This window comes from Manacus candei, unplaced genomic scaffold (assembly GCF_025592945.1).
Source record: "Manacus candei isolate 608988 ecotype Guabito, Panama unplaced genomic scaffold, ASM2559294v1 h1tg000015l, whole genome shotgun sequence".
NCBI lineage: Eukaryota > Metazoa > Chordata > Aves > Passeriformes > Pipridae > Manacus > Manacus candei.
Window position 1 is genome coordinate 23,334,715 of NW_026138063.1, and position 18,209 is coordinate 23,352,923.

General features: G+C 55.7%; 3 protein-coding genes across 7 annotated transcripts; 1 reads left to right on the forward strand and 2 right to left on the reverse strand.

Moving 5' to 3' along the window:
• Positions 1–864: 864 nt before the first annotated feature.
• TM4SF19 (transmembrane 4 L six family member 19) lies at positions 865–5,091 on the forward strand. Of its 2 annotated transcripts, XM_051782494.1 has the most exons (5): positions 865–972; positions 2,702–2,885; positions 3,001–3,078; positions 3,743–3,927; positions 4,210–5,091. In XM_051782494.1, the coding sequence occupies exons 1-5, from the start codon at positions 908–910 to the stop codon at positions 4,394–4,396; spliced, it is 699 nt and encodes a 232-aa protein (XP_051638454.1). In that variant the 5' UTR covers positions 865–907; the 3' UTR covers positions 4,397–5,091. The 2 variants fall into 2 exon arrangements, with proteins under 2 accessions (XP_051638454.1, XP_051638455.1); XM_051782495.1 differs by lacking the exon at positions 3,001–3,078.
• Positions 5,092–5,099: 8 nt separating this feature from the next.
• On the reverse strand, positions 5,100–9,123 carry NEU4 (neuraminidase 4). 3 transcript variants are annotated; one of them, XM_051782454.1, is made up of 4 exons: positions 8,996–9,123; positions 7,970–8,175; positions 7,310–7,565; positions 5,100–6,905 (listed from the first exon to the last, which is right to left on the reverse strand). In XM_051782454.1, the coding sequence occupies exons 2-4, from the start codon at positions 8,168–8,170 to the stop codon at positions 5,854–5,856; spliced, it is 1,509 nt and encodes a 502-aa protein (XP_051638414.1). In that variant the 5' UTR covers positions 8,171–8,175; positions 8,996–9,123; the 3' UTR covers positions 5,100–5,853. The 3 variants fall into 3 exon arrangements, with proteins under 3 accessions (XP_051638414.1, XP_051638415.1, XP_051638416.1); XM_051782455.1 differs by having other exon boundaries at positions 7,970–8,262; positions 8,996–9,119; XM_051782456.1 differs by lacking the exon at positions 8,996–9,123 and adding an exon at positions 8,628–8,637 and having other exon boundaries at positions 7,970–8,262.
• Positions 9,124–10,921: 1,798 nt separating this feature from the next.
• Positions 10,922–17,910, reverse strand: GAL3ST2 (galactose-3-O-sulfotransferase 2). 2 transcript variants are annotated; one of them, XM_051782457.1, is made up of 4 exons: positions 16,482–17,910; positions 12,891–12,977; positions 12,158–12,473; positions 10,922–12,072 (listed from the first exon to the last, which is right to left on the reverse strand). In XM_051782457.1, exons 1-4 carry the CDS (start codon positions 16,601–16,603, stop codon positions 11,212–11,214), a joined length of 1,386 nt encoding a protein of 461 aa, XP_051638417.1. In that variant the 5' UTR covers positions 16,604–17,910; the 3' UTR covers positions 10,922–11,211. The 2 variants fall into 2 exon arrangements, with proteins under 2 accessions (XP_051638417.1, XP_051638418.1); XM_051782458.1 differs by having other exon boundaries at positions 11,187–12,072; positions 16,591–16,633.
• Positions 17,911–18,209: the final 299 nt, after the last annotated feature.

Sequence of the window (18,209 nt, forward strand, 5' to 3'; positions counted from 1 at the left end):
GGTAGAGCAGGTTAGGGTATGGACCAGAAGGCAGCACTCCAGGTGCTTTTTTTACTTACAGCATCAGAGCAAGACTCTGTGCCTCAGGTCCTCGTGAACACACAAGGAATAGGAGCCATCTCAAAACTCTTCTTGGAGAAGATTCTTCCTTCTGCCTACACAGCCCATGAGCTGTTCTTCTCTTTGCTTGTGCCACCTGCAACTCCTCTGCCAACAAAACTGCCCCATTTCTGCCATTTTTTGGTGCTACAGTTTCTCTGTCTCCTGTTCTCGGACACAAAGATCATCCACATTCTCCCAATCCTGTTCCCATACTGCCAGACCTTTCCTGTGGGAGTAGCAGAGGAGTTTCCCTGTTGCACAGTAACTGCCAGCCATGGGCACCTCAGATGGGAAAAGGTGGTGTCCGAGGACTTGTAATAATTAAGATGTGCAGAAACCTTTGCCTCTCAATCTTGTCTCCAAGGCACGAGATATACTCAGCACCTGAGGAGAAGCTGGGCCACCTGTGAGGAAGAAAAAGGTGGGAGTTAGGAACCAGCTGAGACATGAGAATGCTTATTTAGAAGCTTTTATTAAAATACTAGTGAGAGAGGGGAGTGTTCTCCTAACATAGTCACCACAGGTCATTCCAGGAGCAACGGCTTCTCAGTGGTCGAGGCATTTAGTGCAGAAGTGGTAGAAGCCTTAAAATCTGAAATTGTGCCTGTTTTGATGAACTCTGGCAGTGAAAGGGGGAAGGACCGTGCAGAAGGATCCGGCACAGCGCCGGAGGATCTGGCTCATTCAACCAGGACAGTCACCCTTTGAATGGAAGGATCATGACTGATGCATGGGCGGACCTTGGGTGGGAGGGGGAAGACAGGGAGCACACCCTGGGGCATCATAAATAGTCAGCTGGAGGGAGATGCCTCCAGCACAGAGCTCATCTGAGGGGTGGACGCTGCTGACGCCACGTGGCATCGCTCCCAGGTAAGCCAGGAAGCAGGGAGGACAGGCTCCCCGGGCTTTGCTGGAATCCCTGTGCTTTTCCATGGAGATGTGCTGGCGGAAGGGTCGAGGCTTTTGAGGGTCCTGACGGAGACTGGGTCAGCTGGACTTTGGCTTTACCTCCCCTCGTGCAGGGGTTTGTCTGTGCTGGCTGAGAGGGAAGCTGCTTCTTCAAGGGGAACGTTTCGAGGGGACAGCACACCACGGGGAGCTTCCTAGGGGAAAGAGGCCTCCTGCCGTCCCCAGGGAGAGGGCAGCTGTGGAGGGAAGGAGAATCCTTGGAGAGGTTGAAGTTGCAGAAAACTCTGGCTGGTGAGAGCCTGGGCTGTGAGCTCAGAGGAGCAGGAGCTCCCCCGTGGTGGGGAGGTGGGACTCAGCACTGGATACTCATGGACAACCACGCACGATCCCTGGACTGCAGGCAGGACCACATAGGGTGAGGGGCCCTAAATTCTGTATAACCAAGGCAGGGAGGATGGAAAACAGAGGGGAGGTGGAACTCCAGGATGGGGGGGAGCTGAACTCCAGGATGGGGGGGAGCTGGTGGTCCACTCGGGCATCTTGGCTCGTGTCACCCTCCGCACAGGTCTCCCAGCCCCTTCCTCCATGCTCAGCCCCCCCTGGCATCCTGCTGGGACTGGTGTGGCTGCTCCCCAGCCCCTCGGGCCGTGCTGGGCTGGATGTGCTGCCTGAGCTGCTCCTCCCCGGCCCACGAGGGGGCTGAGGCAGCTCTTCCCACGGGAACAACTAACAGCCACGTGGGGCAGTGGTGCCACGGCCACTTCTGCTTTGCAAAGCCAGAGCAAGCTTGAAAAAGATTATCCAGAGCCAGAAGCAGCTCAGTCTGGGGAACTTGTGCAAAATGGGTCACAATCCACCAGGAAAGGGGAAAATGCATAAACCCAACCCGGAACAAAAAGAACACAGGGTAGAAGAAACCTGGGAGCCAGGACAGCACCAAACCAGGTTGTTTTCAGAGGTCCCAGAGTGACCAGTGGGCATCCCTGTCTTGTAGGTGCAGAAGAGAAGTAATTTTGGACAAGGTATCACCTGGAGATGGGCAGGTGCTTTATAGGTGAACTCATAACTTAGTAAGATGTCAGTGGAGTTGGAGGGTAGGGGATAACATTTTCTTAATTAACTTTAATTAGTTTCAGCATACTCAAACCTATGGCAGGATTCATGTATGACAGGAGTGGAGTTGCTGTTGGATTTTTGATTGGAGACTGATGTGCCTTCACAAGTCCTTGTCCAAGGATTTCACCCCTTTCCTGGCTCGCTGTAAACACTGAAAGCCAAACTGAGCCGTGGTGGGTGGTTTGCCCCCTGCAGTAACATTATCACAGAATCACAGACTGGCTTGGGTTGGAAGGGACCTTAAAGACCATCTTGTTCCAACCCTCCAGCTCTGGGCAGGGACACATTCTGGAGGAGCCAACCCTGAGGTTGCACAGGTCTCAAGGCTTGGTGTGGGACTCGCTGTTGTCTTAAACTCCATTGCCTGTTTGCCAAAGAAATATTAGGGTTTCCACTGGAAATTGCCCTCAAGTAGGGGCAGTGCCAGTGAGGTGGGCTGGAACCCAAACCCAAGACCCAGTAACTCCTGCTCTCCCACAGCTGTGGGATGGGCTCAGGGTGGGGAAGCCGTGGGGCCCCACGAGGCTGAACGCAGCTCTTTCCTCTCCTCCTCTTCCTCCCTGTTCCCATGCAGGACTGAGATGTGTGTGGGGAAGTGCAGCCGGATTGTGGGTCCCTGCCTGCTGGCCCTGGGCACGCTCTCCATGGCAGCCAGCATCCTCCTGCTCTTCCCTGGCGGAGCATCCAAGTACCTGCTGGAGGGGCACATCAGCAGACATGCCCTGGCCGTGCCGGGTGTCTGGGGAGGCGGCATCCCCGTGAGTACTGTGGGTCACACCCGTCCCCCCTCACGGGCCTGTGGAGCAGGGACAGAGGGATGGAGCAGGGCAGGTGGCTTCTCTTTGTCCCCCAGCCTCATTTTCCCTCCCACAGGTGCTGCTGGCAGCGACCCACATCACAGCACTGGGGTGGCGACGTGCCGGCTGCTCCACCTGCGGCACCCGCTGGAATGTAAGGGACCCCTGTGCTAGAGCGGTGCCCAGCAGCAAGGGGTGGGATGGGGGGGACTGGCAGGGTGCCACCTCTGCCACGGCCCCACGGTGGGACATGGCATGGACCCCCTCTCCCCTCATCCCGTGGTGGGATGTGGTGGGTGGCCCCTCTCCCCTGGCAGGTCCTGGCAGGGTGTCCCTCTCCAATGGCCCTATGGAGGTTCATGGCACAGAGTAGCCTTTCTCGTGGTCCCATGGTGGGATGCTGCAGGGTGGCCCCTTCCCAGAAGACAGGCTTTCCATGTGTGCTGGCATGGGCTCTGTCCCACCAGGCTCTGCATGGCAGACCCCTGCCTGTCCCTGCTCCTTGCCCATTTCCATCCCTGCCTATCCCTGCTCCTTGCCCATTTCCCTCCCTGCCTGTCCCTGCTCCTTGCCCATTTCCCTCCCTGCCTGTCCCTGCTCCTTGCCCATTTCCATCCCTGCCTGTCTCCACTCCCTGCTTGCTTCTGCCCAGCCCAGCAATGGCTCCATCCACAGCCACAGCTGCCCGGGACCGGAGCCCCTTGGGGTGAAGGGGAGGGGAGTTTTCCCCCCTGCCAAACATGCTGACAACCAGCAGCTGTGTTTTGGAGCCCACCTGACTCTCAGTGTCCCCTCTGCCTGCCCGGTGCTCCCCACAGGCCTTCATCTCCACCGTGCTCTCCAAGCTGGCGTTCCTGGGCGCTGCCGCCTGCTTCGTCCTCTCCGGGGTGGGTTTGACCAACGGCCCCCTCTGCTTCTACAACGCCTCTGAGCACAGCCTGGGGCACGGAGCCCTCTGGGGTTACCCCTTCCCAGATGCCGCTGGCCAGGTGCCCGATGCCAGGTGAGGGGCTGAATCACCGGTGCTGCCTCACTGGCTTATTGCTAATTAAGTCACTGTTAATTATGGTGGGGGGGGTGGGTGCTTGCAAGACTCTGGTAGCTCGAGGGGTGCCCACCTTCCATGAATTCCTACATGGTGCTTTGCACCTCCACCACCCCCCTGACCCCACTCACCCTCGGGCTGAAGGAGGGATGTCTGGGACACCCTCTGTGGCGGAAAGCGATGGGATTCCTGACCTGCCACGGGCAGCATCCTGCATCTCCTCCCCTGCCCGTCACACAGGGCCAAGACCTACCTCTACGATCGGCACACCTGGAGCATCTGCCTGGAGCCAGAGGGCATCGTGGCCTGGAACGTCGTCCTCTTCTCCATCCTGCTGCTCGCCAGCGTGGCCGAGATGGTGCTGTCCTTCCTCCAGATCATCAACGGGTGCCTCGGCTGCCTCTGTGGCCTCTGTGAGGGCAAGTAGGGCCCGGGGCCAGGGCCAGGAGGAGGTGTCACCCCTGGTGTCACTTGGCTGGTGGCACATGCCGAACTGGAGGTATGGTAGGAACTGTGACACCGGCCCTTTGGGGTTGGAAAGCAGCCAGGTGAGGGATGGAGGTGAGGACTCGGCTCATGGCACCCCAGCATGAGCCCAGCGGCTTCCTCGGCTGCCTCCACCCACCCCAGTGCAAGATGTGACCCAACAGTGTTTGTAGAGACAAGAGCGGGACACTAATTTAATTTTTCTTAATCAGTTCGTATTTAGGGCAGCTGGGCTGGTGTTTGTCACCTGCAGAGGGCAGGAGAGGGGAAGGAGACCAGAGAAGCAGAGCTGGGCTCTGGCTGGAGCACTTGGATAGAGTCCTGCTGGAGGAGGCAGGGCTGGAATTGAGGTGCAGCCCCCCAAAGTTCACCCACACACAAATGTCAGAAGCAGCTGCTGCTCATCCCCAGGACCAGGACCCCACTGCTGTGCTTACAGGGGGGTCACTGGTTTCAGTGCATCTCCCACTCCCCTAAACCTTCACAGGGACCCAGTGTGGGCCTGAGCCTGCCCATGCTGGGAGGGTGTTTGCCCCCACTGACAAGGGCCAAGGAAAGCAGTGATGGGGGCAGCAGATTAAAAACACCAAAGCACTGAGCCAGATTAAACAGTAACTGGGCCACTGTGGTGGTTTAACCCCATGGGATGGATGGGGAGAGAATCAGAGGCGTAAAAGTGAGAAGACTCATGGGTTGACATAAGAGCAGTTTAATAACTGAAATAATAATAATAAATTGTAATGTAAAGGAAAATAATAAAGAGATAGAAATAGAACCCAAGACAGACAAGTGATGGAACACAAACATCTCTTTATCGTCAGCCCAAATTCAAAACCCAGCCCCATCCCAGCTGTGATGAAGGAACTGAACTCTACTCCAGCCCAAACCCTCGCAGTGACTTCAGGGAGACCACTGAGAAAAAGCCTTTTCATGAAAAAGAAACTATTTAAGGTTATATAACACGAAACATTTATATAACATATAAAACATTTATAAAACATAACTATTTATAACAACGGGAGGGAAACTCCCGGAGCAGGGTGGTGGTGCCAGATGTGGCACAGCTGGAGCACCGTGTCCCCCTGACCCAGCACACAGGGATGGCACAGGGTGCCCCAGCTGCCTCCTTTTGGCATTGCTGTTGCCCCCCAGTATCTGTTTCATGAGGTGGCTCTTGCTGGAAAGGAGCCTGGGGCTGTGTGGGACCCACAGGCCTCCCCACCAACCGATACATAATTAGAAAAATAACAATAAAAGTGAGATCCAATCCAGCCTGGGAATGGTAACACTGCTCTGTGCGATGTGGCCGTGCTGGACGGGGGGGTGGGACCCCAGGCTATGGGTTGTTGTCCCGGGATGTGGCACTGGGGGGGTGGGGGGAGCTGGCCTGGGGGGTCACTAGGACACGGGGCAGCTCCTTCGGCCCCGCTTCCCGCGGCGCCGGGGGCTGCGGCCCTGGCGGGGAGCAGTGGCTGTCACGGGGATGTTCTGGAGCACGTCGTGCAGCGTGAACATGCTGAAGGAGATCTGCTCGTAGGGCGACCTCGTCCCGTTCTCGTAGAGGCAGGCGAAGGCGATGGCCGTGCCACCGGCCACCGGCGCCTCCGTGTAGGGCAGCTCCATGTAAGCCAGGTCTGAGTAAGCGCTCGGGCCCTCGTAGATGACCCAGGGCTCTGTCCAGCTCTCTGCATCCCTGGGGAAGGTGCTCAGGTGAACCCCCATGTTGACCCGCGACATGGAGCTGGTGGGGTGGGAGTAGAGGATCCATGTCGGCGCTTGGAAGAAGGGAGTGGGGCTGGGGGTTGCTGCAGGGTCCCCCTGGGCCAAGGTGACACTGTGGGCTTGCTGGTGATGCCCTGGGGTAGGACAGTCCTCATTGGGCTCGTTTGGCTCGTGGTGGCTGCTGGTGGCCACAGTGGGCAGCCCATCACCTGCTGCCTTCTGGGTGGGCAGGTACTGAAAACCCTGGAACATCCTGGGGAGCAGCCGTCGAGCTGAGCCCCGGAGGGGCAACACAGAGTCCTGGGAGATGGTGGGGACATACACAAATGGTGCTGGGAAGCCGATGACACTGCCATGACAGCCATGGGGGGGCTCGACCAGCCGCTGGACCAGCTGCCCCCTGTGGAAGACGGCCCCGTCATCCGTGCTGAGCGCCTGGACCCTGAAGCCCAGCGGGCTGCGGGCGTTGCAGTACAGGACGTTGGATCCATCCTCCTCATCCACCGAGACCAGCTGGCACTCGCCCGTCTGCAGGTTGGGGATGAACTCCCCGAAGCGCCAGCCGTGGCCGTGGTCGTCGCTGTAGAAGGCGAAGGAGTGCGGGGTGGTCTTGCAGAGCTGCCCGAAGCACTCCTTGCAGTCGATGTGGTAGCTGTAGGCGGGCACCAGCAGCCGGCCGGAGCGCAGCTGGATCCCGTGCCCAGGGCCCAGCGCGAACGTCGCCCAGTCTGCGGAGCGGAGACGGGATGCGGTGAAGGTGGAATGGGCAAACAGCGACCACCACGGTGCCCTTCCATGCCCAGTGTGGAAGGGTCTCCAGGGCTTCCCCTGCCCAGCCAAGCCAGGTGGTGGGGTGGGAGAGCAGCCTCGTGCTGCCTGGTTGTCCTCACACATGGTCCTACCCTTGGCTGTGGGGAGGTCTCCATCTTCTTCCTACCCCAAGTGATATAGATACTCCCTCCATCCCCTCTCCCCTCTGCTTAAGGTTCTCTTCCACCCTCTTGGAAGCCTGTGGGCTTCCTACTCCAAGGTCACCTCCAGCCACACCACAGGTGGTTCCAGGAGGCCAAAACCCACGGTCACCTCCTTGCTGGCCATCCTTCCCCCTCCCCAGCCCTCTCCAGCTGGGTACCTTTGATGGCTGCACCAATGACCTGCTGTGTCAGGTCCGTGGCTGTGCTCCAGCTCAGGCCCTGGTCGGCGCTGGTGACGCAGCAGAGGCGGGTGACATTCTGGCCAGTGACAATCTGGTAGGCTTCGGGCGTCCTGCCCAGCACCGTGATGAAGAAGAGGAAGAGGGTGCCCGTGAATTCATCGTACAGCGGGCAGGGGTTCATCGACCGGTGGTGCTGCAGCGTTGCCGTCTCCAGCACGCGCATGTCTTCCCACTGCCCAGGGAGTAGGAGCAGGAGGAGGAGGAGGAAGAGGAAGAGAGAATGGAAAGGGATGAGACAGGTGAGGAACATCCTACTTTTTCACCCAGAGAAACTCTGGCTGCCCTGTCCCTGGAAGTGTTCAAGGCCAGGTTGGATGGGGCTTGGAACAACCTGGTCTCTAGTGGAAGGTGTCCCTGCACAAGGTGGGGGGTAGAATGAGATGACCTTTGAGGTCCTTCCAACCCAAACCACTCTGGGATTCCATGATTCCCCTCACCCACCCAGCCTCCCCCCGCCACGCAGCCGCCTCCAGGAGCTCAGCTGTGCCACACACAGGCAGCGAGGACAACCACCCACCCGTCCCCACGTCCCCAGCCCCGCGTGTCCCCCCAGCCCGGGGTGTGCCCCCGTCCCACCTCCACGTAGCTGCCGTAGATGGTGCCGCGGCGCAGCACCAGCAGGTTGGCGTGGGCGTCGTCGGCGCTGAGCCGCTCCTCGGCGAACGCCAGCAGCTTGGCCACACAGGGCAGGTAGAGCAGGGCGGGCACGCGGTACGTGACGCCGTTGGATTCCCTCTCAAAGAGCACGGTCCGCGCAGGGAAGTGCCGGGAGCCCATGGGGTCTGCAGCAAAAGGATGCAGCCCCACCACAGTGGGTCGGTGAAGGCGGGGGATCGGCTGCTGGGCACGGCCAGGGGCACTGGGTTGTCCTTGGAAGGGTTGGGGATTTAATTTGGTGGGTTTGGGCTTGGGGAAGCCCCCAGGGAGCAGGGGCAGGGCTGGGGTGGAGAGAGGCTGAACGTGCACTGCTCTGGTGGGGAGTCCCTGCGGCTCAAAGGTTGGCCACGACTTTGGGTACCAGCAAGGAGGCTGACCTGGGGACTCCAAAATAAAATTAAATAAAATTAAATTGATCTTCAAGATGCTCTTCTGGGAAATCAAGGCCAGTGAGCAAAGGAGCTCCCTGCTCCCTTCAAGTGGGCACTGGGAGGGCAGAGCCCACCTCTGCACACACAGGACCCCCAGATCAGCCTGGGCTCATCAAGAGGGGGTCGGGGAGTGTTTTGTCCTGTACCTCTGGTGCCTCCAGCACAATGTACCCGGTGGGCTCCTTGTTCCCCCCCTCTGTGGGGGGAGCCTGGGGTGCACAACACAGACCGTGGGGTCCCTGGCCGGGCTGTCCCTGCAGCAGTGGGTGCGAGCTGTCCCCAAGTGCCCTTCCTCTGGGGAGAGCAGGAGTGACACCACCATCAGCTGTCCCCAGGTTACATGTCAGCTGTCCCCAGGTTACATGTCTCTACGTGTCCCTGGGGATTATTACCACAGGAAGAGATGGGCACCCCACTCCAGGCACAGCTGGAGCAGCCAAGGCTGACTTTCACCAGTGGTTTAATCAGGAGCTTTTGCTGATCTAACCCCCCCAGAGAAAGCGAAGGCACTCACCGGGTCCTGCTCGGCTGGGCTGTCCCCTCTGTCCCTCGGCCCCAGCAGCTCCCGCCGTTGCTGGGTTTCTGCAGAGCCGTCTCCTCACTGCTTGGCTGCCACCCCTCTCCCCTTGCAGGGTCCCCCCACCGATGGGTCACGGGGCTCCCGCGGTGGTGGTGGCCAGGAAAAATCCCTGAGTCAGCAGTGGAGCTGCTGGTGCTGTGCCCGTGGCACAAAGGCACCGTTATGGGCCCGGGCACAACCGGGGCCCCGCGGCTGCTGAGCCTCCTTCTTTGGACCCCGGGGATGGGATGTGAGGGGAGCCATGATGGGGGAATTACAACTCCTGCCTCAGTTTCCCTCCTCCTGCAGGCTGGGAGGTGCTGCAGCCCATGTTCACCATGGTCCACCCTGCTGTGAGCTCCCCAGCCTGGGGGTTGTGGTCTGGAGGGTCCCAGCCCTCCCAGGACCCCCAACCTTCCCAGGACCCCCAGCCCTCCCACGATCCCCAGCTCCACCCAGACACCCAACCTTCCCAGGACCCCCAGCTCTGCCAGGATCCCCAGCCTTCCCAGAACTCCCAGCCCCCACAGGACCCCCAGCCTTCCCAGGATCCCCAGCCTTCCCAGAACCCCCAGCCCCCACAGGATCACCAGCCTTCCCACGCCCCCCACACTGCCCAGGATCCCCACCTGCACACAGGTCAGCTACTAAGAAACTATTTTTACACCTGTCTCTGTCATCAACTTAGCTTAAAGGGCTGGACAAAATTCACAGGGTAGGTCATGGATCAGAAGCTCCAAGGGGAAAACTGACGCAGAGGCTGCAGAACAGCCCCTGAAGGGCCCCTGGGATGGCTCGAGGTGACCACGTGTGGCTCTGGCTGCTCCACCCTGCTGGCACAAACGCCTCCTGAGCCTCGGGTTAGGAGGGTTCCTGGAGCAGGGAACCGTGAAAATGCTGTTAATCTCTGTTGTTGCTGCTGGACACCTGTGCTGTGAGGAGCACAGGTTGCAGGGCAGGTTAACCCCTGCCTCAGCTGCTTCCCTGATGGATTTAAACAGAATTGAAGGAAATCCTGGGTCTGCTTCCCACCCTGCTCCCCAGACAGCATCCCTCATACTTCCCAGCTGGAGCTGCTGCCCCACAGCTTCAATGTTGCCCTGAGGCAACACTGCCAGCCAAGCAACCCCAGATCCATCCTTCCCATCCCGCCACCCGTGGCCCTGCTGCTGTGGCAGTGCCAGGAACGTTGGTCAAGGTGGCAGCACCAGCCCTGTGGATGTGGTGACCGCTTGTCACCAGTTCCCAACACACCCCTTGGTGCCAACAGTGCCAATAAACTTAAGAGGCTGAGCTGGTGTCTCCTGCTTGCACCAGCAGGTGGACCAGTGGGGACCTGGATGGCACCAGCATGCCCAAAGCAGTGCCTCACCCCATCCCCTCCTAATCTGTGCCAGAGAGTTCAGCCAACGCAGCAAGGGGAGACCCAACAAACCCTATGCTGATAAAGGCCTTCAGGGATGCTGATCCCAAAGGACCTTCCCTGCCCACAGACCCTCACACAAGAGAGAGGGGCAAAGCCACAAAACGTCCTCCCGGAGGAGCACCAAGGTGTCCCATGTGGGGCAGAGGCTGCCACACCTCGTGACACAGGTGAAAGGAACATCTCACATGCCACGGAGAAAGGCAGCCAGTCAGCATGCCTGGCTTTGGGACAGATGCTTGGGACTCCCATCCCAAAGGCAGCCCCCGCAGTGCATGGTGGTTACTCCATGGTTGGGACATCCAACACGTCTCCTTCTCCTTTGAGAGCTGCATCCCCTCGTTGTGCTCTCCTTGTCTCCCTCCCCCTCCCCTAAACCCAAAAAATCAGGACTTGCTCCAGTGAGCTGTGACCAGACTGGATGTAGTGGTGGATATCAAATGAAATTAAAGCAGGCAAATGATCACACCTGTAATTAATGATTGAGAAGCTGGAATGTCTATGCCAGCTGCAGCCTGCCCAGCACTCCCCAGCTGGGAGCAGGCAGGAAGGATCACACAGGATCTGACCAACGCAGAGCCTTTGGCTCAAGGTCCCCAAAAAGGGACCAACCACCAACTCGGTGACCCTGAACAAAGCCCCCACTGCCTCCCCCCATGCACAAGAGTCCTGTCTTGTGTCAGTCAGTCACATGACAGACATGGGGTGATGCAAAGCAGTGGGAAGCCACAGTGGGTTGTCATGTGTCCTAGCTGGTATTTGGGAGCTGCATCCTCTCCTGGAGACTGGTCCATGGCAATGGCAACCCCAGCTGCTTCTCCTTCTTGTGCGGGTGTTGGACAGTGTAAAGGTAGGACGTGTACTGGAGCTCTGGAATGACCAGTTTCTGGCAGTTTCTCAGAGTCCTGTTGTCCAAGTCCTGTCTGAGGTTGTACCCCAGGATATTTGCAGCCCCTGACTGGTAAGGCTGGAAAGCTTTGTTCCTGATGTGATCCTTCCCCACTGGCTCCTGCTCCAAGAGACAGGTCTCCATGAGCTCCTTCTGTCTGGTTCGCAGGTGATCCACCTCCTTCTCCAGCACCTCCAGCCCTATGGTCTCCTCAATTCTCCTCCAGAAGCTCTGGTTGAAGTGCAGGTAGAGCTTCCAGTCCAGCGAGCACCACGCTTTTACCCGCTCCTCACTTTCCGGAGTCAAAGTCTGGACAGTGTCCTGACTTCTGGAATTGAGCTTGAAGTAAATCACATCATCCAGATCCCAGCACAAAGTGTGCTTCAAGAGGATCATGGACTCATCAAAGTAGTCTGCTATGAGGATGAGGTGGAAGTTCTGCTCGATCTCCTCGAGGATGGCCTGGGCGTACTCTGTGCCGTCCTCCGCGTTGTTGTCGTAGCCAAAGTCAAACCACATGATATTCCTGGCGTGGATGTTCTCCCTGTAATCTGCTGGGTGGTAAAACCTCGTGGGTGATGCCAGGAACTCGTTCACGTCCTTGGAGCTCCTGAAGGCGGGGACATTGTTCTTGAAGTAGATGTAGGAAGACTCCATCAGAGGAATGGGGTTCCTCAGGATGGAGAAGTAGAAGGTGTTGGGTGCCATCACCTTTTGCACCTATTTGTGGGAGGAAGAAGAGGTTATTCCGGAGGCACTGCTGTCCCAGCCAGGTTTCTCCGCAGGTGTTGTGGCTCTTTCTTACCTCCAAGGGGTTAAACCTCAAGTGGTTGCACATGATGTTGTAGTTTTGGCCTATGATTTCAAAATCCTCCACAAAGTGGGCCCTGAAAATCCTCGGGTAGCCGAGGTGGAATTGCTGGCCAGCAGGGAGGGCGACGGTGAGGTTGTACCTCTCTGCAAACCTGAACATGATGTTGAGCACGGTGCTGCTGGCTGTCTTGTGGGTCTTGAGGAACATGACGTTTGTCTTGGCATGGCACGGCGTGGGAGGGGTCAGCAGTGGCTGTTTGAGATTCTGCAGGAAGGCGACAGTTTGGTCCTCGTGGCTGTTGAAGATTCTGCAGGAAGGTGACAGATGGGGCAAGCGGCCTCTCTGGTGCTGCACCCCATCCCTGAGACCCTGCACAGCCAAACCCAGGGGCTCCTCTGACACCACACCTCCAGCTGGTGCAAGGCTGCACCCAAACCAGCCCCATCCCTCCAGTGCAGATGTCAAGAGTTTCCTCTCTCTCCTGTTTCTCCCTTACCCAAAGGCTTCAGCTCAATCCCTTTTTAGTTCCCTACCCAGCTGATTTTGCCCTGAAGACCTGCATTTTGGCTAATTTGATTCCTTACCCACCCAAACATGGACCTAGCACTTATTTTGGGGACACTGACCTTCCAGTATTAGCCTCAGCCTCGTGAGAGCTGAATCAGGTGTCACAGTTAGGTCGTGGCTGCCTGGGCACACAAAGCCTTGCCTCTGCTTCACTTACCCATAATCCTTATCCTTCCTATGGAAGAATCCTGACAGGAACATGAGTCCCAGCAAAAGGCTGAAAATGATGAGACATCTGGTATGCCTGGAAAAAGAAGAAGAGTTTCAGTGGAATTTTATCTGATAGTCCTTCCCTGAACCACCAAACTTTGCGTCTTACCCTCGGGAATTTTAATCCCTGGGAGCACAGTTTTAGGTCTCAGTGGTGGCAGCCACCTTTGGCACCCCCAGCTGTGTCAGCAGCTCTGGTGTTAGAGACAAGACAGTGAGAAATTACATTTTCACTATTATTCTCCTAATTTTGGCCTTTGGCAAGACACAGTGTGCTTCACGAAGAGCCTAAGCTTTTTCCAACAGCCTTCCACTCTGCTATGCTGCCTTTTGTTTTGCTTTTGTTTTGCTTTTCTGGGGCTTTGGAGCTTATTCACTATTCAAACTCCCAGATTATTCACTAGAAAACGAGCCCTTTGTAGGGCTATAAAGACTTTCCTGGTGAGAAACCTGAGCAGCTCCTGTAATCGCATCACTCCAGAAGATGGGGAACACAAAGAAACACTAAATGGAGGGGTTTTTTTTCAATGTAACTGAGATTTTTCAAGTCAGAAAATCAATTAATAACCAAACAAGGTTTGGTTTGTAATGATTAATTACACCCCACTTTGAAATGGAAGGGCTGGGTAACAAGGAGGGGGAGAATGTTTTCCAGCACTAATTAGGCAACCACCATGTATCAAAGTGTCCTTGCCTGTGGCAGGGGGTTGGAATGAGTCCGGGGGGTCTTTAAGGTCCCTTCCAATCAAAACCATCCTGTGATACCACGATCATCACCAGTGTCCTGCTGGGACACAGAGAGGATTTTTTGAAGGTGTTGACACCCACCAAAAAGGAATTTTTCATCACCAAGCTTGATCTGACTTCTCTGATGTTTTAACTCATTGTGAATTCCATGTTTTCAGCCACCATTCCCAAAATGCACTAGATATGGCTTTAAGCTGTTTTGGGAAGATATAATCCCAATTTACAGCATGGTATGGTGGCACTCATGGTTCCCACTCTCCCAAGGGAGCAAGCAAGGCTCCAAACCTTTCTCCAAGAGCCCTTCCCAAAGCCAGAGAACACCCTCAGCCACAGCTGGTACCAACCTCTGACAGGAATTTACAGCACAGCTTCTGCAGGAATAGTTTCAAGACATTGCTGCAGGCAAGATTTCATCAGGATTTCCTCAGTTTTGGTCCCAGGTTTGTTGGGGGGCAGGAGTGGGACAATCCCCTGTCCTTGGAGATGGGATGGGAGAAGGAAGGCAGAGGGGCCCACAGGCAGCAAGCAGGCTCACATCAGCCACATGCAGCCCCTGCCAATCTTCTTGGTCTTTTCATTTAAGCTGAAAGATGTTGCTGGTGCAATAGTTTTCCACCACCCTGCCTGCCTGGAGGTCCTTCCTGAGCTGGTCTGGCAGTGTCCTCCTTTTGCACCTTTTCTTAGGTGCAATTAGTGCCATAATGGTCCATTTATTTGTTTGGGTGGTGTCCCCAGAATGGCGACTCTGACTGATGTCTTATGGGGCAAACAAATCGCACACACCCAAAATCATCCTGAAGGCAGGTCAGGCTCACAACATGCTCTAGAAGGACTAGCAGCCCCTCCTGCTGCAAGAAGACAGGCTCTGTAGACCTCTGCATCCAGTCACCTTAAGGAATCTCACGATATTTTAATAATTGTTTACTTAAATAAAGGATTACAAAGTGCCTTCCTGCCTCCAAGCACAGTGAGTTTATCTCCAGCCTAACTGAATGCTCTCAGCAGACCCGTTTTGTCAGCCCCAAACCAAACAGCTGGGTTCTGCATCTGGAGACACAGTGGGGATAAAGGTCCAAATTACCTAGGCCAAAACCACGGCAGTTTTAAGGAGCAAGAGTGACTGATTTCTGTGGCATGTGGTCCATGGAGGTGCCAGGATGCACAGAAATAACAGGCTTCTTGTCCCGGGGATGACAAATGATGCATTCTCATGGCACAGTGCTTGTTCCTCTGCCCGGGATGGAGGGATGGATGGAAAGATATCTGCCTTCCAGCTCAGGGAATGAGCAGGGAGTGGGGACATGGAGGGGACTCTGCTGCCCCTCAGCCCAGCAAAGGCATGCAATGCAGGGGAAGGGCCTGGGGCAGGGATTGAGGTGATCCCCAGGGAGGACTGTGGGAAAACAGAGAGGGGGGATGAGAGGAGGGGCTGCAGGTATGTGGGGTGCTGGTCAGTGCACTCGTGCAGCCAGGTCCTGACCCCCACAGGGGGTCCTGTCCACATCACCCCCTGGGCTTGGCCACCCACAGCTGCACTCACAGGGGCTGCCACTGGCTGCAGCATGGCAGTCCCACACACCGAGTGGGAATAAACCCCTCATGGACCAAACTGACAGGGGACTTTCCCTCCTCTTATGACAAATCTCCAACATTCCTGCAGACCTTGTCCTTGTAAACAAGTGAGCTCTTGAAATGATTCAGGGTTTTTACTGATAGAAACTGTGTAGGACCTTTACCCAGAGCATACACATCCTGTTTTAAACACAGTGCCACTGCTCTGCCAGGAAACAGCACAGGACCAGTGTGGGATTTGCTACCAGACCTTGCTTCCAGTGACAACCGAGTAAGACATGACAACTCCTTGAAAGTCTGCAGAGAACAACAATTACATTTCAGGCTCTATATTCTTCAAATACACCTCATGGAAGTTATGAGAATATCAAGATTTTGGACAGTGCTCTCAGGCACATGATGTGATTTTTTTGGGTTATCCTCTGCAGGGCCAGTAGGTGGACTCGATGATCCCTGTGGGTTCCTTCCAGCTCAGGATTTTCTGTGATTCTATGTCCTGCAAACCTGCACTGGGGTTTCACCCCCTGTTAGGCTCCCACCACCCTGGCACACCTCTGTGAGAGCCTTAAAGACTGTTCCCTTAGTGTCATACAGCCCACCCTTTGCCACAACACTGTGAGTCTCTGACCTGAACAGAATCACGGAATCATTTAGGCTGGAAAAGACCTCCAAGATCTGGCAAAGCAAAGCTCAAGAGAGAAAGCCCCAACTCGAGCACCGCGCTGAAGTTACCTAAGCATCTGTGACACACAACTGGCCTGGGAGCCCTTGGAGGAAGCACCTGGGAGCTGACTGTGAAAATACACAGTTCTTCTAAGAAGCCAAAAAACCTGCGGAGCGCTCGGCAGGGCTGGCGCCGGAGGCTCCACTTGCCTTTCCAACCTGTGCTGTGCCATCTCCCAGCTGTGAAGAACACATGGAAAACTGCCTCTCTTGGAGGTGCCTCTACGGATGCTTTAAGGCTTGGGGCAACCTCCTTGTTGCTTTGGCTTAAGCAGAAAAGAACAGACCTCTGCGTCAACTTCACAAGGTTCTTTCAAATTAAAAGACCTGGAACACCGGAAAGAATGATTCGTGGCAAAATTAATCCCTTACACTGGAGCAAACTGGAACTAAGTCTATAGGTTATTAACAGCTTCCAGGGATTACCTGAACCAGAACTTCCCGCAAAGTGAGTTTTAATTCAGCACCCCGAGCACTCGGCTCCCTCTGCCCTTACCTTGGAGTGCACCCAGGGCTTTTCATGCTGCTCCGAGCTGGGAAATGTCTCATTTGCAAATCGATTCCAGTACCCTTTTCATCTCCTCTGCCTCTTAGTGCCCACGTACCTATTTCTAGCATCCCCTCCCGGCTATAAATAGGTAGGTGAGGACACAGGGAGTGGCTAGGTGTGTTTCCCAGAGTGGGTGGGAGTTAATTAATAAGCCATGGAAAGCGCTGGTGTGGCGGGACATCAACAGAGGTATAATAAGCTGCCCCAGGACACAGCATTTGCAACAGCTTTGCAGGGAAGGAAAGGTTTGGCAGGGACCCCTTAGTGGGGACCACCCTCTCTCCTGCCTGCAGGTGTGGGGGGCTCACAGCAGGATCCAGGCAGGGTGCTGGTGGTGTGGGGCTGGTGGAGGGCACTGGTCCCTTTGTGACCCTGAATGTCACAGCACCTGCTGTGCCTTTCCTCTGCTTCTTGCACAGTGGGTTGGCACTGTAACTCCCTGCCAGACGCATTCGGTAAGAGGAAATTGGGGACATCGGCAAAACAGGAATGGTGATCACCTACTGAAAATTCCTCTTAAAACATTTAGACTTCCCACTTTTTGGTAAAAATGAAATTATTGTAGCTGGAGGTTAAGGGCTTAGACACTTGGCTGCATCCAGGCCTTGGTGGGGGGAGAGCTCTTGCCCATAATCGAGCCTTATTTTATGGTTTGTTTGCAAAATTACTTCTTGGTGCTAACTACCATTACAACCTGCATTATGCAGGAATTTAAAATTCCACCGAGGCTGCTGTACACCAGCACTAGACAAAGTGGGTTTGACAGTTGCAAATTGCCCTGGTGAGAGCAGGATTTGTCCTGCAGCTCTGGAAGTGGGGTCATCTCCCTCTTCCCTACGCAGAGATGAAGCCAATGCTCTCCTCATTTGGGCAAGAGCGTAGCCACATCTCCCAGCCTGGATCAGGGGGGATTAAGTTGTTGCTTTTTGTCTTTTATGGCCATGCCATGTTCCATGCATCTCCTGGTGGTCCCCTTTCCCTCCCCACCCACGGTGTCAGCTTTCCAAACCTCGTATGCTGTGTCCCAACCTGCCCCACCAACAGCCAAGTCCTCAGAACTCCTTCACCCATGTTGCTCTGTCTTCAGAGTGCCCAAAACCTCAGCATTTCCTTTTAAATCACAGCTTCCCCAGGCCAGCCCCAACCCCAGTGCTTACCAAGATCAGAGATTAGCAAGGTGTAAGGTTGCTTTCCCTGAGTTTCTTGCTAGAACACGAGTCAATGTGCTCTTTTACAGAGAATTTCTAGGGTTACTCTTGGCACAGCACCCACTGCTGCTGGCAAAGGGGGCACATTTCATGGACCTCTTTCTCCTGTTACGTTGCACACGTCAGCTGTGCTGCTTCTCACTCAGGAGCTGGTACAGCCCATGGATCACAAAAGCCCATTTTTTGCACTTTTACAATTGATTCATTGCTCTCTCCTGGGCTGTTGCACACGAATCATTAGGTTTGGTTATGCTAAAAAAACCCCAAAACGATGCCAGGCAGGAATATTTGATTTCATATGGGAGTGGGCTGCTCGGAGACCAGGGCAGTGAAGGTCAGCCAGCTGATGCAGGATTAGTGAGCTGGGGCACTGGACTCACAGCTCCAGACTGGCTCTGCTCCATGTTGGGGGGCAGTACTCTCACAGTGGGATGGGGACAATCAGAGGGGTGAATGTGCAAAAACT

Excerpts from the sequence above, each read along its gene's own strand:
- TM4SF19 (XM_051782494.1), top strand. The coding sequence starts at position 908 with ATGCCTCCAGCACAGAGCTCATCTGAGGGGTGGACGCTGCTGACGCCA. Across the intron at positions 973-2,701 it reads CCACGTGGCATCGCTCCCAG|GACTGAGATGTGTGTGGGGA; the intron begins GTAAGCCAGGAA and ends GTTCCCATGCAG. Across the intron at positions 3,928-4,209 it reads GGCCAGGTGCCCGATGCCAG|GGCCAAGACCTACCTCTACG; the intron begins GTGAGGGGCTGA and ends CCCGTCACACAG.
- NEU4 (XM_051782454.1), bottom strand. The coding sequence starts at position 8,170 with ATGGGCTCCCGGCACTTCCCTGCGCGGACCGTGCTCTTTGAGAGGGAA. Across the intron at positions 7,566-7,969 it reads TCTACGGCAGCTACGTGGAG|TGGGAAGACATGCGCGTGCT; the intron begins GTGGGACGGGGG and ends CTCCCTGGGCAG. Across the intron at positions 6,906-7,309 it reads CATTGGTGCAGCCATCAAAG|ACTGGGCGACGTTCGCGCTG; the intron begins GTACCCAGCTGG and ends TCCGCTCCGCAG.
- GAL3ST2 (XM_051782457.1), bottom strand. The coding sequence starts at position 16,603 with ATGCTAGAAATAGGTACGTGGGCACTAAGAGGCAGAGGAGATGAAAAG. Across the intron at positions 12,978-16,481 it reads AGCCCTGGGTGCACTCCAAG|GCATACCAGATGTCTCATCA; the intron begins GTAAGGGCAGAG and ends TTCTTTTTCCAG. Across the intron at positions 12,073-12,157 it reads TGAGGTTTAACCCCTTGGAG|GTGCAAAAGGTGATGGCACC; the intron begins GTAAGAAAGAGC and ends TCCCACAAATAG.